General features: G+C 41.3%; 1 protein-coding gene across 1 annotated transcript in view; it reads left to right on the forward strand.

Annotated features, from left to right (window-relative positions):
- LOC139441881 (protein ABHD18-like) overlaps positions 1 to 8,064 on the forward strand; it is a 33,857-nt gene extending 25,793 nt beyond the window's left edge. The window contains exons 11-12 of the mRNA XM_071222631.1: positions 1,092 to 1,654; positions 2,176 to 8,064. Coding sequence (XP_071078732.1) covers positions 1,092 to 1,654; positions 2,176 to 2,227 — 615 coding nt within the window. The 3' untranslated portion in view covers positions 2,228 to 8,064. The remainder of the gene's footprint in view (positions 1 to 1,091; positions 1,655 to 2,175) is intronic.
- The last annotated feature ends 9,027 nt before the right edge of the window (positions 8,065 to 17,091 follow it).

Below are 17,091 nucleotides of genomic sequence, written 5' to 3' on the forward strand. Positions count from 1 at the left end.
CGTCAGTCACAGTGATCTGTCAATCACAAGATCTGTTGGTAACAATCACTGTAAGTCTCACTGATCTTCTCAGTCACAAGATCTGTCGGTAACAATCACTGTAAGTCACACTAATCTTCTCAATCACAAGATCTGTCGGTAACAATGACTGTAAGTCACACTGATCTTCTCAGTCACAAGATCTGTCGGTAACAATCACTGTAAGTCACACTGATCTTCTCAATCACAAGATCTGTCGGTAACAATCACTGTAAGTCACACTGATCTTCTCAGTCACAAGATCTGTCGGTAACAATCACTGTAAGTCACACTGATCTTCTTCAGTCACAAGATCTGTCGGTAACAATCACTGTTAGTCACACTGATCTTCTCAATCACAAGATCTGTCGGTAACAATCACTGTAAGTCACACTGATCTTCTCAATCACAAGATCTGTCGGTAACAATCACTGTAAGTCACACTAATCTTCTCAATCACAAGATCTGTCGGTAACAATGACTGTAAGTCACACTGATCTTCTCAATCACAAGATCTGTCGGTAACAATGACTGTAAGTCACACTGATCTTCTCAATCACAAGATCTGTCGGTAACAATGACTGTAAGTCACACTGATCTTCTCAATCACAAGATCTGTCGGTAACAATCACTGTAAGTCACACTGATCTTCTCAATCACAAGATCTGTCGGTAACAATGACTGTAAGTCACACTGATCTTCTCAGTCACAAGATCTGTCAGTAACAATGACCTCTGTCAATGTCCTGGGTAAAATAGGTCTTCAGCAACCCATGCTTGCCCTGAAAGGTGCCTTTGCTTGTCGTAAAAGGTGGCTAACCAGGATCAGATGGTCAGACACGTTGACTTGGTTGATGCATGTCATCGTATCCCAATTGCTTGGATTGATGCACATGATCTCAGTCACTGGATTGTCTGGTCCAGACTCGATTATTTACAGATCGCCATCATATAGCTGGAATATTGCTGCGTGCGGCATTAAACAACAAAAAATGAAACAATAATGTCAGTCATAATAATCTCTGTCACTAATGTCACTCACAATGACATCTGTCAGTCTGTCTCTGTCCACAGGCACTGCGTGGAGCTTATGGTATGGGGAAGAAGTTTGTGTCTTCCTTCTCATCCCGGCACCCTGACCCAGACGTCAACATGGACATGAAACCCGGCAACATACGGTCCCCTAGTCCCGGAACTCCCAGTGTTGACATTGGAGCAAGGGGCTTCAGCTCAGCGGTCAGTCTACCACCTGACGGCGCCACGGTCAAGACCAATCAAGCTGCTGGACAGAAAGTTGCTAACTGGAGAACAGAGCCTTTGACATTACAGCATGCTAGTGCCAAATCAAAACTATTTCGTGTGCCTTTTAATGGCAAGTCGGAAACGGCTAGCTACCCTAAGACCTTGAAGAAGGAGGCCCTACAGTTTATGGTAGGAGTGATGGATGAGTGCACGCATCTAGGGAACTTCTCTGTACCCATGGACCCCGAACTTATCATCATCGTCGCAGCCATGCAAGATGCATATATCCCCCGAGATGATGTTCTGAGACTGGACCAGCTATGGCCCGGCTCGGAGGTGCGGTATCTGGACAGAGGTCATGTCACTGCCTTCCTCCTCAATCAGTTTGTCTTCAGGTAGGCACTGTGTTTAGGTTGCAGGGGTTAAACTTGCCTAATATTTTCAAATGGACAACTTTATTTATCACAAATTCATGACAGTTCTTTTTGTTTGTAGCAATTGAATTTGTGATCCTTTTCAGAACATTGATTAGAAAACAAAATGTTACCATGGTTACTCTGTTTAGTGAATACATAAGGAATATGATAGAAGCACAGACCTACCAGTAAAATATTCAGAGTGATAAACGTCTAAGACCAGCATCACTTTGGGCATTTCCCCCTCATCAATTTGAAAAGCCATGATATAATTGAAATAAAGTTCAAAGCGACATAAAATACAAAAGTCACTCACTCTCAGCTGTGACATCACCATCCTGACACTATGAAACCCTTGTTTGTCTGTACAGTCAGACTTGATTACACCACAGCCTGCTACAGGAAGGCAGTCATATCACTTTCTGAATTGCAGACTGCATTCGCTGTTAGTCATTGAATGAGGTAACTTGTTCTGTCATGTCTTTTTTCTTTTTTTTCAGGAAAGCAATAATTGATGGATTTAACCGCCAGATAGCCAAATACTACAGTTAACAACATGTGTGTCTAGCTGACAGTCACCGGACACATGTGTGAGAGTGTATGTGTGTTGATTGTCTACCTCGCAGGATGGTTCCGACAGCTGGGTTTTACTGAACATTTTATGACTTTATTGGTCACAGTCACATCGTAATCAGGAAAACATATACATTGTACATAGAAGTAGGACATTTTTTTTTGTCCCTGACATCGTCAGACCTGTGAATTAGGGGTCAATCTAAATATAATCAGATCCCTACTCTGATATAGTACCTCTTCCTGCCTAAAGGTTTGACAAACTTTCATAAGAGTTTGCATCAATCAGCATCCAGATTGCTAAGTTTTCCAAGTGAGCAAGACATTTGGTGCAGCATATCATTTTTCTGTAGGTTGTAAATAAACATACAAATACGAGTTCCAAATGGAAAGTAATCAATGTTTTAGATGCCGTACAGTACAGTATGTGTTGTAGGTATTTTATACACATGGTCGAATCAAGGGAATTAGACTGTCTCACAGTCTCTGAACCATATTATTTCCCTTCCACAGAGCACTTTCTGTTGTTCAAAAGTCCTAAATGAAGCAAGGCTAGATTTTCCTCAAGTTCTGAAACTTCCATTTCATTGGGCTCCTTTTCAATGTAAATTGAGTTATCTGTCCCTTTTAAAGTCATATATTTCCAGAGACTAAGCGGTAGTCTTAGAGGGAATATGTGTGTTCTGTATTGATTTTCTTTTAAAAGATAAAAAAGATGTATCAAGGTGGTAAGGAAATTTAGCTGAATAGTTTTAGAAAGCTGACATTCAATTAGCTAAAAAACAACACATCCTTCATATTGACAGGCAGTATCGGTAGGTTCATCTGTACAGAGGTAGAAACTAATATTTTTTGTCCACTTGTTCTTATAATAATAAAATTATGGTCCTTAACTATTGGGCAGTTTGGCAAGGACTACTGGACTAGTGCCAGTTTCTAACACTGACTGCAGTGAGGGTATGTCAGCTCTGCACACAGAGGTATCATAGCAGAGTAGAAGGTCTGATAGTTTATGTACCAGTGTATCAGTGCTCAAAATGTGTACTAAACTTGTTCTAAAACATCTTGAAACACAAAATGGCAGTATCAAGTATGTTTTCTGATAGTCCAGGGCAAGGTTGTATTCTGAATTTTCAGCAAAAATACTGAATCTGGTTTATATTGGTCGGTCATGCAACACTGAACACAATAACTTGAAATATCAATACAAATATGTCTGTAAGGTATTGAACCTTGTAAATAATTAGTCTAGGACCAAACTAAACATGGTTGATGAATTGATTGTTCAAGACATTGTAGCTGTAAAGTGAACTTCAATATGTCTCTCAGCTACTTGTCTGAAGCCATTGCCACTATAAGCTTAAGTTATGGTTAAGACGACACTTTTTATATGGTTTTGGTTTAAATATGAGACTGAAGGGAGACAGAAGCCTCTATCTTGAAATTGAATTAAAATTTGTTCACAACTATTGTAGGTAACATTCCAAATAATATTTCATCAAATTCTTAAAATATAGTCTCTGGCCACTGCAAACACCAAGTAGAGAGATCAAAACCTTCTCTGCTTGAAGTAAATTGGTTGACATTTGATCATTAATGATAAACATTTAACTTGTTTTTCTCCTTTGAAACTGACCGACCAAATGCCAAACAAATATTTATTCTCATGTTTATGTCAACCTCACAAAGCTAAAATGCTTGCCACAAAAACTTCATGAATTACAAAACAAACGTGGCCTGATTCACACAATGGTCTTAGCGCTGCGACTGTTGTATGCCTCTGTTAGTGCAGGCTTTACTATGGTTGTAGCTCTACAATCACTTTGTTTTGGGCCCCTGTGCTGTGTGTGTGTTATTTTCGGGGAGCATGTTTTCAAATGCTAGAGCCACTGACACAGCTCTTGGATAAAGTTCATCTCAAATTATGCTAGTCATAATACTGTGTGTGCTTTGTGGGATGGGGCCTTAGTGGCTTGTGTTGATCATGACATCTTTACAGTATTGAACCTGTGTACTTAGTACAATACTGACAAGTATTATCATTGCTGTCTTCTGTGTTTATCACATTTATTCTCCTTCAATGGCTGCTTCCTTGGCTGGGACAGCTGAGCGTGATGCATGCTGGGAAGACAAGTTTTGAATCACATGCCGGACCAAACGTATTTTCAGGTGCATATTTTATGATTGTCATTGCATTTTCATGAAATCCCAACATGCACAACACGGCATATTTAGCACTGTCTGAATATTTTCTTTGTGAAATATACAGTCAAACCTTGCGAAATATACAGTCGAACCCGGATGTGTCAAATTCCTGGTTGTCTCGAAGTCACCTTCCGCTCCCTTCAAATATCGTCTATATTTAGCATCATTTATACACTGATCTGTCTAACTAGATTTGTCAAATTCCCAGTCATTTCGGACTCAATAGGGAGTCTAATGTATCCAAATGAACCGAAAAAGTTCCCTGATGACTCAAACAGATCAAAATGAAAACATAATGTCCACTCACCCATACTCGCCAAGCATTCAGCTAACTTCCCACACGTTGACTGATCTCGGCACAATTGCTGCAACTACATCAAAGGCAGGATGCTTTCTAAATAACTGAGGACAACATCCAATCGAGCCCAATTAACAAGCACACCTTACATCAACGGGGCAAGCTGATTACTGTACACACATCAGCACCAAGACACTGAAGTGTTCTTGCATCAGTACCAGTATGTGGTGAGAAAATCGAGAATTGAGTCAAACAAATTAATATTATGTTCATGATTCTATAATTTGTTGTCCGAATCTCAGATAACTCAAACATTTTTCCAGGTCCCCACAAGGTCAACACAAGGTTTGACTGTAGTTGCAGACTTTTGTTACTTACTGTCCAACCTTCAATCTGCAATACACTCTGTGAGGATTATAACGTTATTCTTAGTGTAATAAGTAGTCTCAGCCCTAAATATGCCACCTCCTACAGCCAGAACCTGTTGGTCAATAGTTCAAGTCAAAGAATCCATTATGACCCTTGGTCTGACAAACCCCTAACAGTTGCTGCTCTTTTAGATTTAGCCAAAGCTTTCCTCGCACAAAAGGCTACCAGGCCATGCTACATCTGAAATACTTTTTCAAACCAATATTAAACCCAATTCACTCACTCAATCGTGAATCACAGATGGCCCAATCGTCAATGGTGCGACTATTCGCTGTGCAGAGTTGCATCCCGTAGCAACGTGTTAAAGTGGGTTCAAATCCCAGTTCGCCCCTATTGTGTTTCCGGGTTTGTCAGCACCATCCCCATGCTCCTGGACTTCACCAAAGTGGTAGACGTCCAAGACGTCATCTTTATCTCTCCTCCCACACGATGATATAAATGAAAAATTCACTCACATCATGATCAGGTACAACGAATATGTGCTTTTGACAATCAGAGGGTTTTTTGTGCCTTTGTACTTTATCGTGCCAATAAGAGAATCAAAGGCATGAATTGCAGTTTTTGTCTTGCATGGAATATTCAGTTTATCATATGGAATATTCAGTTTATCATATGGAATTTTAGCGACATTTGTATATACATGACAGTTGTAGTGCCACATGGTAACTTATTTGTCTGGTCAATATTGTTTCATGTACATGGAACATGTAGAATGTTAGGAGATGAGCCAGTCCTTGTCTGTGATAATCAGTCTTTTGAAGGTTGTATTTTAGAGTGTTTGCGTGTGTGAACATATACCCATCATGGCTGACACAGAACTGCATACCTCAGCAGTTTGTTTGCGTGAACCTCTCCACTTGAGTTGTACTGTGTTGGCTTCTGATCATGTTATGTCATTGTGATCTCAGGACAACAAACAGCTGGCACTGTTCGTCATAACATGTTGTAGTCTTAATATCACTTTGTTAGGTTGAAAAGGAAAATGATTGTTTCTCAGAAAATTTGAAAGAAAATGGGCTATTTATCAGGGCCCTTCTCCACAAAGTGATCTTGGTGCTGAGACTGTTGTTACTCTCATCATTTAACATGGACTTACTACAGTCACACTACAGTCACACTACAGTTGCACTACAGTCACACTACAGTCACACTAGTCACACGACAGTCGCACTACAGTCACACTACAGTCACACTACAGTCGCTTGTGGAATGAGGTCCAGTTTAGAGAGTCATGTACATGATCCAGCAATGTTTTAATGCCAGGAATAGTGGCACAGAACTACAGTATTCAACGTAATAAGCGCCTAGGGCGCTTTCAAATATTTGAAATGGGGGCTCTTATTTGAACATTATTTTGGTGGGGAAAAACAGAGTTGAAAGATTGGAAACTTTGTGGTTTATGCTAACAGCCTGAAATGTTTATACACGACAGATATATCTTTCCAGAATTTAATTGTCCATAATTAGGGGTGCATATTATACACAAATAAATAAGTCTTGTGTACATTGATCAACCGGAAGGGGTGCTAATTGGGATTGTTCACTAGCCAATATATTAGCAAATATCTCCGTGGGCGCTTATTAGAGCAGGGCGCTTATTAGATCAAATAAGGTATTTGTTTTCTCTTTTCACCTTTTGTAGACACAGATAAGAAATCACAGATCTCACAGTTGACCCCTCAGAATATAAATGCGTTGAACAGTCCAGTATTTCATAGGCGTGCTGTTTGAAAATGAATCGGCAGCTCGACGTGTACGCCAGTGATGTTAGTGTCACTGTGTGATGCAACAACCTCGTTCATTTACAGTCTACATGCACTGTCACATCAACTAACAATATCAGGGCGTGGCGTATTGTCAGATTTGCAACTTCTGCGCTGGTCATTAACTTGTGTGTCAACCAGTAGCTGCAGTACCAGTCCGTGACACTCTCCAGACCACACTGCTTTAATAACATTAACATCAGTTAGTGGGGCTATTAAGTAGCTGCAGTACCATTTCGTGACACTTTCCAGACCACATTGTTTTAATAACATTAACATCAGTTAGTTGGGCTATTAAGTAGCTGCAGTACCAATCCGTGACACTTTCCAGACCACATTGCTTTCATAACATTAACATCAGTTAGTTGGGCCATTAAGTTGATAATGCTTGTCGTGAGACAGTTTTTGCTGCAACAGCTGATATGGCTTCATAATGGATGATTAATCACTCTTACTGACTTTTATGGCTAAGATATGACAGCATGGTTACCTGCTTATGTATTGAGTTTGTTGAAAGCAGGGCACGGTGAATCATTGCTATTATTAATGCTAAGACCTACCGTAAAGAGATGGTATACTACAGGTATCAGTGGTGTAGACCACAGGTATTCGTGGAGTACACCCCAGGTATTTGTGGAGTACACCCCAGGTATTCGTAGAGTAAACCCCAGGTATTCGTGGAGTAAACCACAGGTATTTGTGGAGTAAACCACAGGTAATCATGGAGTACACCCCAGGTATTTGTGGAGTAAACCACAGGTATTTGTGGAGTAAACCACAGGTTTTTGTGGAGTTAACCACAGGTATTCATGGAGTAAACCACAGGTATCAGTGGTGTAGACCACAGGTATTTGTGGAGTACACCACAGGTATCAGTGGTGTAAACCACAGGTATTTGTGGAGTACACCCCAGTCATTTGTGGAGTAAACCACAGGTATTTGTGGAGTAAACCACAGGTATTCATGGAGTAAACTACAGCTATTCGTGGAGTAGACCGCAGGTATTCGTGGAGTACGCTGGCCACCCAGTATGTGTGTGCCTGACGCTGGTTGACTGACTGCAGCGCTGTGTGATGTGTGTCAGTAGTGTGTCATCAGTTTGTCGTGTGGAAGGATTTGTGTGCCAGAATAAACATTTTTAGCAAGATCCATCAGTTTGTTGTTTTTATGCCATTATGTGCCTGAATTATTCAAGTTGAATGTGCTGTATGTGCTTGCTGTGCATGTTGTCTTGTCAAGTCATGTCCAAGTATTTTTTAAATTTTTATGATTGTCAAGGGGTTCTCCCTTGAGAACTCCAGTACATGAGAACTGCAGCTTAAGCTGGCACTAGTAATGGTCCACTACACAGGGCTGTTGTCTGTGTGGGAATGGACTGACTCGTTATCTATTACATAACATATCAAGGAACTACAACAAATTAGACTTTCCTTGGCATTCATCAAAGTATATTTTCATGAACTTATCACCAATACTAGTCCCTTTATCACTCATAACAGTCACTTATCACCAATACTAGTCCACTTTTCACCAATACTAGTCCCTTTATCACTCATACCAGTCACTTATCACCAATACTAGTCCACTTATCACCAATTCTAGTCCCTTTATCACCTATAGTAGTCCACTTATCACCCATACTAGTCCCTTTATCACTCATACTAGTCCCTTTATCACTCATACTAGTCCCTTTATCACCTATACTAGTCCACTTATCACCAATACTAGTCCACTTATCACCAATACTAGTCCCTTTATCACTCACACTAGTCCCTTTATCACTCACACTAGTCCCTTTATCACCAATACTAGTCCCTTTATCACTCATACCAGTCCACTTATCATCCATACTAGTCCATTTATCACCCTTACTAGTCCCTTTATCACTCGTACTAGTCCCTTTATAACCTATATTAGTCCACTTATCACCAATGCTAGTCCCTTTATCACCGTTACTAGTCCCTTTATCACTCACTCTAGTCCCTTTATCACTCACACTAGTCCCTTTATCACCAATACTAGTCCCTTTATCACTCATACCAGTCCACTTATCATCCATACTAGTCCATTTATCACACTTTATCACTTACTAGTCCCTTTATCACTCATACTAGTCCCTTTATCACCTATACTAGTCCACTTATCACCAATACTAGTCCACCTATCACCAATACTAGTCCCTTTATCACCAATACTAGTCCATCAATCCCAATTGCGTGGATCGATGTTCATGATGTAAATCACTGGATTGTCTGGTCCAGACTCGATTATTTACAGACCGCCGTCATATAGCTTGAATATTGCTGAGTGCGGCATAAAACTACAAACAAACAAACCAACCAACCAATACTAGTCCCTTTATCACTCATACTAGTCCCTTTGTCACCTATACTAGTCCACTTATTACCAATAGTAGTCCCTTTATCACCCTTACTGGTCCCTGTATCACACACCATTCCCTTTATCACCTATACTAGTCCATTTATAACCAATACTAGTCCCTTAATCACTCATACTAGTCCCTTTATCACTCATACAAGTTCCTTTATCACCCGACCGCCTCTGTGCTCTAGTGATAGAGCATCCGCCTGGAGAGCGGAAGGTCCGGGGTTCGATCCCTGGCCGCGTCATACCAAAAGACGTTAAAAGATGGTACTTGTTGTTACCCTGTCTGGCGCTCGGCATTAAGGGGCTAAAACAAGGATTGGCCGGCACGTTGCTATATAAGTGCAATAATCTTGGACGCGACGTTAAACCCCATTTCACATCACCTCCTTTATCACCCATACTAGTCCCTTAATCACTCTTACTAGACGTCTGCAGCAACCCATGCTTTCTGTAAAAGGCGACTATGCTTGTAAGAGGCGACTAACTTGATCAGATGGTCAAGCTCGCTGACTTGGTTGATGCATGTTAACGATACAAATTGGTGGATCGATGCTCATGATATTAATCACTGGATTATTTACAGACCGCCGTCATATAGTTGAAATATTGCTGAGTGCGGCATTAAACAACAAACCAACCAACCAACCATACTAGTTCCTTTGTTACCAATACTAGTGCCTTTATCACCCACACTCGTCCCTTTATGGCTCATACTAGTCTTTTTATGGCTCATACTAGTCCCTTTATCACTCATACTGGTCCCTTTATCACAATTACTAGTCCCATAGCGGACCATCCAATATCCAGCATGACACGTAGCATCCCATCCAGTATTAAGCACCACACATAGCAGACCATCCAGTATCCAGCATGACACGTAGCAGACCATCCAGTATCCAGCATGACACATAGCATCCCATCCAGTATTAAGCACGACACATAGCAGACCATCCAGTATCCAGCATGAAACGTAGCAGACCATCCAAAATCCAGCATGACACGTAGCAGACTATCCAGTATTAAGCATGACACGTAGCAGACTATCCAGTATTCAGCATGGCATGTTGCAGACGATCCAGTATCAAGCATGACACTATCAGACCATCCAGTATCAAGCATGACACGTAGCAGACTATACATTATCCAGCATGACACGTAGCAGACCATCCAGTATCCAGCATGACACGTAGCAGACCATCCAGTATTAAGCACGACACATAGATCATCCAATATCCAGCATGCCACGTAGCAGACTATCCAGTATTAAGCATGACACTTAGCAGACCATCCAGTATCCAGCATGACACGTAGCAGACCATCCAGTATCCAGCATGACACGTAGCAGACCATCCAGCATGACATGTAGCAGACCATCCAGTATCAAGCATGACACGTATCAGACCATCCAGTATCAAGCATGACACGTAGCAGACTATACAGTATCCAGCATGACACGTAGCAGACCATCCAGTATCCAGCATGACACGTAGCAGACCATCCAGTATTAAGCACGACACATAGCAGACCATCCAGTATCAAGCATGACACATAGCAGACCATCCAATATCCAGCATGACACGTAGCAGACTATCCAGTATCAAGCATGACACGTAGCAGACTATCCAGTATCAAGCATGACACGTAGCAGGGTATCTAGTATCAAGCATGACACGTAGCAGACTATCCAGTATCAAGCATGACATGACATGACTCTTTTATATCCAATTGTAGAATTTCCATTATGATTTTTTCTTTGTAATTCAATAGCGAACTTCTGTGTCCTCGAGAATCGATGATGGTATTGAACAGAATTGTCTCGTTGAAGAAAAAATGACTAAACTACGCTTTAAGATGGTTTGAAGCAATGTATCTGCCGTGAGCGAGAATAGTGTGCTCTGGAAAACGTACCGATCGATCTCGGCTGCTAAACGAAAGCAATTACCACTAGGTAACAAAGCAGAAAGCAGCTTTGGGAATATCATAGTTAATAGGTGAGGTGAAATGGATTTAACGTCGCGTCCAAGATTATTGCGCTTATATAGCGACGTGCATGTACGTGTGTGTGTGCTTGTACTAGTCCGGACTGATGCCGATTTATAGTGCTAGCTCACTGAGATACCATGCCGCAGTTTAACATGAATACCCCACTCAGACACAGTATACTGACGCCGAGCCGACCAGTCCTTGTTTTAGCCCAGACAGGGTAACATCAAGTACCATCTTTTAACGTCTTTTGGTATGACGCGGCTGGGGATCGAACCCCGGACCTTCCGCTCTCTTATATTATATGTCCATACACTGGATAACCGAGGATCCGTAAGGCATACAAGTATGAGTTACGGAGGTGGTACATTACTACGGAGGCCCTACCGCTGAAGAGCACAAGTCAAACTGACATATTTCAACATGTTGCGGAAAGAATTTCATCACATTACACCGGAGAGGTGCTTGTGTTTACACATTTGAAGTTTCGATTCCATCCCCTTTCTGCGTGCATGCTTTATATTCACATATATTTCCATACATGCATATAAGCATCTCTACATCTCTACATCTACAGTCGGTGCGACTTATCTGACACACAGCTGTGGTATACCTCGCTATCACATCCATGCACGGGAGAGCGTTATGTAACTCTGGACTGCCAATACATGACAGCTGGCAAATGTCATCGAATACCCCGAGGCATGTTTCCATGATAACAGTGTTACTTGTGTTGACTATTTGTTTACAAGCAGATGTTTTGCCGCATCATCATTATGGGGTGGTGAGGTGAAATGGGGTTTAACGTCGCGTTCAAGATTGTTACACTTACATACCGACGTACATGCACGTGTGTGTGTGTGTGTGTGTGTGTGTACGTGCGTGCGTGCGTGCGTGCGTGCGTGTGTGTGTCCGGACTAATGCCGATTTACAGAATAAGCTCACTGAAATACCATACCGCAGTTTTAACATGAATACCCTACTCAGACACAGTATACTGACTCCGAGGCGACCAGTTCTTGTTTTAGCTCCTCAATGCCGAGCGTCAGACAGGGTAACAACAAATACCATCGAATCGAACCGCCGGCCTTCCGCTCTCCGGGCGGACGCTCTACCACTAGTCCACGGAGGCGGTCTGACGTCATGATGAAAGTCTGTGTATATATATATATATATCAGGTACCAGCCCTAATTACAAGTGCTGCATAATCCTGCAATATGCATACTTTGAGTTGACTTGGAGCGTTTTGTCGATAAGAAGTATACTTATTTCACTGTACGTTTGTAATCAACGCAAACAGTATCATAAAAAAGATGTGTTTTTTTTAATCTGTACGAACATAGATGGATGATGATAAAAAGTGAGTTTTGTTTAACGACACTTAGTTGGTCCTAGACTTCATGTATGCTTGCAGCATGGTGCAAGAGATGCAGGTCATAGGTCAATGCAGCTATATGGCGGCGGTTGGTAAATAATCATCTGACCAGACAATCCAGTGACTGACATTATCAACATCGATCGACGAAATGGGATAAGACAAGACGCAAATCAACCACTCATGCAGTCAGGCCCATCTTCCCTAGGCAAGGGCGGTAACTGACGATAAGAGTTAACTCCCTTGCCCTGTGAAGATGAGCCAGACCACCCAATGTGTTTAGTCACCCATTACGACCACCAAAGGTTGCTGGGTCCTATTCTTACCCGAAATCTCAAGGGTGGAATCAGGTGAGGCATGACCAATATTATAGACCATGTTTTGATGTGAAGCATTAAAATAAATTTTACTGACAATAAAAAATAATCAAATAAAGAGAACACTTCCATGGATATGTTTATTTTCTTTATATAGTGTTCCAGTTTTTATCAGAGGTACCAAACAAGAGTTTGCCAGTAGCAGTTCGATGTGGCGAGTTGCGTCCCCTAACCGGGCCAGGATCCTATTCTTGTAGGTGTGTGAACAGGATGTATACATATTAACTCAATACGTTTATTCGGTATTCACCTGATCTGTCTTCAGGTACTAGAATAAAACGTATGTAACAACAGCGGTATTTAGACACAGATGGTCTACCAATGAAGATACGGGGTTAGAACTGGTCTTCAGCAACCCATGCTTGTCTTAAGAGGCGACTATGCTTGTCGTAAGAGGCGACTATCGGGGTCGATGCTCATGATGTCAATCACTGTATTGTCTGGACCGTACTCGATTATTTACAGACCGCCGTCATACAGCTGGAATATTGTAACAAGCGCTTAGAGCATTTTACGACGGCTTCAATACATCATCGCTCACAACGTGAGTTTTATAGAACCTTCATTTAGAAGGCTCTCTTACTTGGTTGGTGCATGTCATCGTATCCCAATTGCGTGGGTCGATGCTTATGGTGTCTGGTACAGACTGCCGTCACGATAGGTGGAATATTGCTAAGTGCGGCGTTAAAAAAACCTCCCAAAAACAACTTCATTTAGGATATATAATACCCCTTTACGGTATATGGTCTCTGCCCTTTAAGATACATTGATACAGGATTAAAATAAAACTCTAAGCGTCAGTAATTGTACGTGTATGTCGGCGTGGTGAATTGAACCAGGGTCAGCTGTGTGAATAGCGCTTACCGGCAACAAGTATGGGTGATTGCAATAAAGGTATGCACCTGTTCCTCGCACAGCTGACGGCTGTCCTGACAGGCTCTCTCATCGACATGGCAATGTGATGACGCGGCACATTTGACGTCATAAGTGAAGGTCTGTTTCTCATATCTGACATGCCCATTGTACCCGCTTTACAAAATAAGTTCACCTATTTAGATTGATAGATTATGTGATGAGAAAGAATAATTTTTTGGTGTGCTCAATTTTTTTCACTGCGGTCACCCTGAAATCCAAGATGGCCGCCAATATGGCCGCCACTTTTCTACCTAACCTATTAACTTCACTATATATCATATTTGTTTATCAAATATTATTCATAAATCACTACTGACCATCAATAGCTGATGTGTAATGTATATCTATTTTGTTTGGGCACAAAATTTAACATTTTAGAACGGAATTACTAGTTCAAAATGGATGCCAAGTTCAAATTAATGATATTCTTTAATTGAAAACGGGGTATTTTTGTATGGATAAACCAATCAGAACTTCATTTTGGAATAGGATAATACAAATTAACCACTTTTGGCTCAGTAAATATTCATTAAAGGTATATTAGGTTTCATAAAACTACAAATAATGACCAAAAATATGTAATTCATCTGTCAATAAGGATGAGAAATCAAAAAGCATAGCATCATAAAAATAAAATATGCACTGTAAACCAATACATGCATTCAGTATATTCAATGGATAGCATCATTGAACAGTTAAAAAATAAAAATATAAAACACAAAAACATTTAAAGTGGTTATGCTTATAATCACTACTATAAACAGTTGTCTTGCAAGTAGTACAGTTAGATGAGGAATTGCTTGAAACTAGTCACGAAGCTGAATTTGATGACAGAGCATCCAGTCATAGTTCCAAAGAACTATGCTCTGCCTTCACTACTTGCCTTATAATTTACAATGATATCCAAACTGTACCACAACTTCCATGGCCACCACGTCCAGAAGACATGACTGAAGACAACATCAAGCTTCCAAATAGTTTGTATAATGCTCTTGCGTGGATACTAGGCGATGATTATTTCAATGAAAACTATATCCATGAAGCGGAACATACAACCCAGTCATCAACTTTTCCAAAAAACAGGTCTCAGGGAAAAGTTGGTTCTGTTGATGGCTCCTGTGACGTACACTGGATGAGCAAACCAAAAAAAGTACGACCAGAACTTCATAGAAAATTCCTTTCGATCGGTCAGGATATTGTCCATGCAGCAACAAACAGTCGTGTGCTCACAGTAAAGCATGTGCTGCTTGCAAAAGCAATCCAACAAAAAACAGGAAGCTTGTCTTTGGTGACTCGGTTGAACAAACATCAGCACTGCATAAATAAATCACTTCTGCAAGAGATGGATACTGCAAATGCAGATATTCTGACATCTCAGAACGATCTTGGCTACCATATGCCACAGTGAATGGCTCCAAATGTACTTTCTTTGTTTGGTTGGGACAACAATGACTACAAAAACAGAGGTCATTTCTCAGGATCAATACAGGTCCATGATACAACTGGATACATGGCTCAAGCAAAATTACCTGGACATGATGTTAATCGAGAACCTCCTACAGGTCAATCAGAGAGTTACCCCTGAACTGGATGCAAATCCATATCTGTCTCTGGAGATAATCTTCTACCATGCATCATCAGCAAAAGACCCGAACCTCCTTGATGTAATAATGCTGCTCAACTGCTGACTACACTGGATTCAAAAAGTGCAAAAAAGGCTAAGGAGGTCGATTTGGTATGGCAGCTGTCCCGAATGGATTCCAACTTAGGCGAAAACGTGGAACCATCAGAGCTAGATGTCCCAGGATGGAAGGGATTTAACAGCGCCACCCAGCCCTCTACACCAATGGAGCCTCACAGAATTGGATACTGCCAAACCATCCACAAAGCCCCTGATCATAGTGTGATCTATACATTTCTGACGAGCTCACTGAAAAAACAATGAATGATGATCAAGGCAGAGGTTCTTGTTCTGTCCAAGTGGTAGTTGATGTGGGAATATGGACCAAAGCCATAGAAGTTATCCTCAGCAAACGGGATTCTGATCCTGAAATGAACCGAATTGTGTTGCATCAGGGGCTATTCATACCAGTACACGGTTCAAGGCATGTGCTAGTTTCCTCTTTGGTAGTGCTGGACTGCGTGACGTCTTCATAGAGGCAGGAATTTTGGCAGAAGGATCAGTTGACAAGGTCCTTCAAGGAGAGCATTGGGAGCGTGGGTTCTATGCCCACACGCTTGTTGCTGAAGCTTGTGAGAGACTTCGTTTTGCAGCGTTTGTCAACCACCTTGATCATGGAAGATGTCTTGGAATCTTGAAGTCTGAAATTTATTGTATTCGTCATGATATGTCACCTGAGAGACCTGCCACTCTAACAACCTCAGACACCTTCAGATTTGTGTTGTCACTCTACAACTCATACATCAAATCCCTTGGACCAAATGGAAAGTTCTGGTCAATGTATCTCGAAACTGTTGGGATACTCTTGCGGCATGTGCGAGCACATGCACACTATGCATCACATCAAACTCCCGAACCTGATGTTGTTATCATTCACTCACCGGACACAGATGTCATGGTGTTAGCAACAGCTGCATGTGGACTGGAATGGATCAAAACGAAGTGCCTTTTCTTCACTGGTTCTGGATCCAAATCACGTTATCTGGATCTTTAAAGAATTGGAAGGACTCTTGGAGAAGATGTATGTGAAGGTCTTATAGGAGCTCATCCTTTCACTGGTTGCGACAGTACTAGTGCCTTCAAGGGAGAGGAAAAATGGGCATACTCTGGCTTCTTCAAAATGATGCAATCTTCTGCAATGCAATGGCTTCACTCGGAAAAAGCTCAGAAGTAACTGACGATCTATTGAAATCGTGTGAAGCAGCAACTTGCATCTTCTACAGCTTCAATTCCAGAACCAAAAATCTGAATCCGGTTTTGTCATACAGTGTAAATACACTGCGGACAATCATGTTTGGATCAGGTACATCAGATCCAGAGAAACTGCCTCCATGTCAGCATGTTCTGAGAAAGAAAGTACAGTGTGCTTATTACCAAGCATCCCTCTCCAGAAATTGTCAGAAACAGGACCAGCAACCACCTTCTCCA

This window comes from Haliotis cracherodii, unplaced genomic scaffold (assembly GCF_022045235.1).
Source record: "Haliotis cracherodii isolate W230 unplaced genomic scaffold, xgHalCrac1.p SCAF_47, whole genome shotgun sequence".
NCBI classification, from domain to species: Eukaryota; Metazoa; Mollusca; class Gastropoda; order Lepetellida; family Haliotidae; genus Haliotis; species Haliotis cracherodii.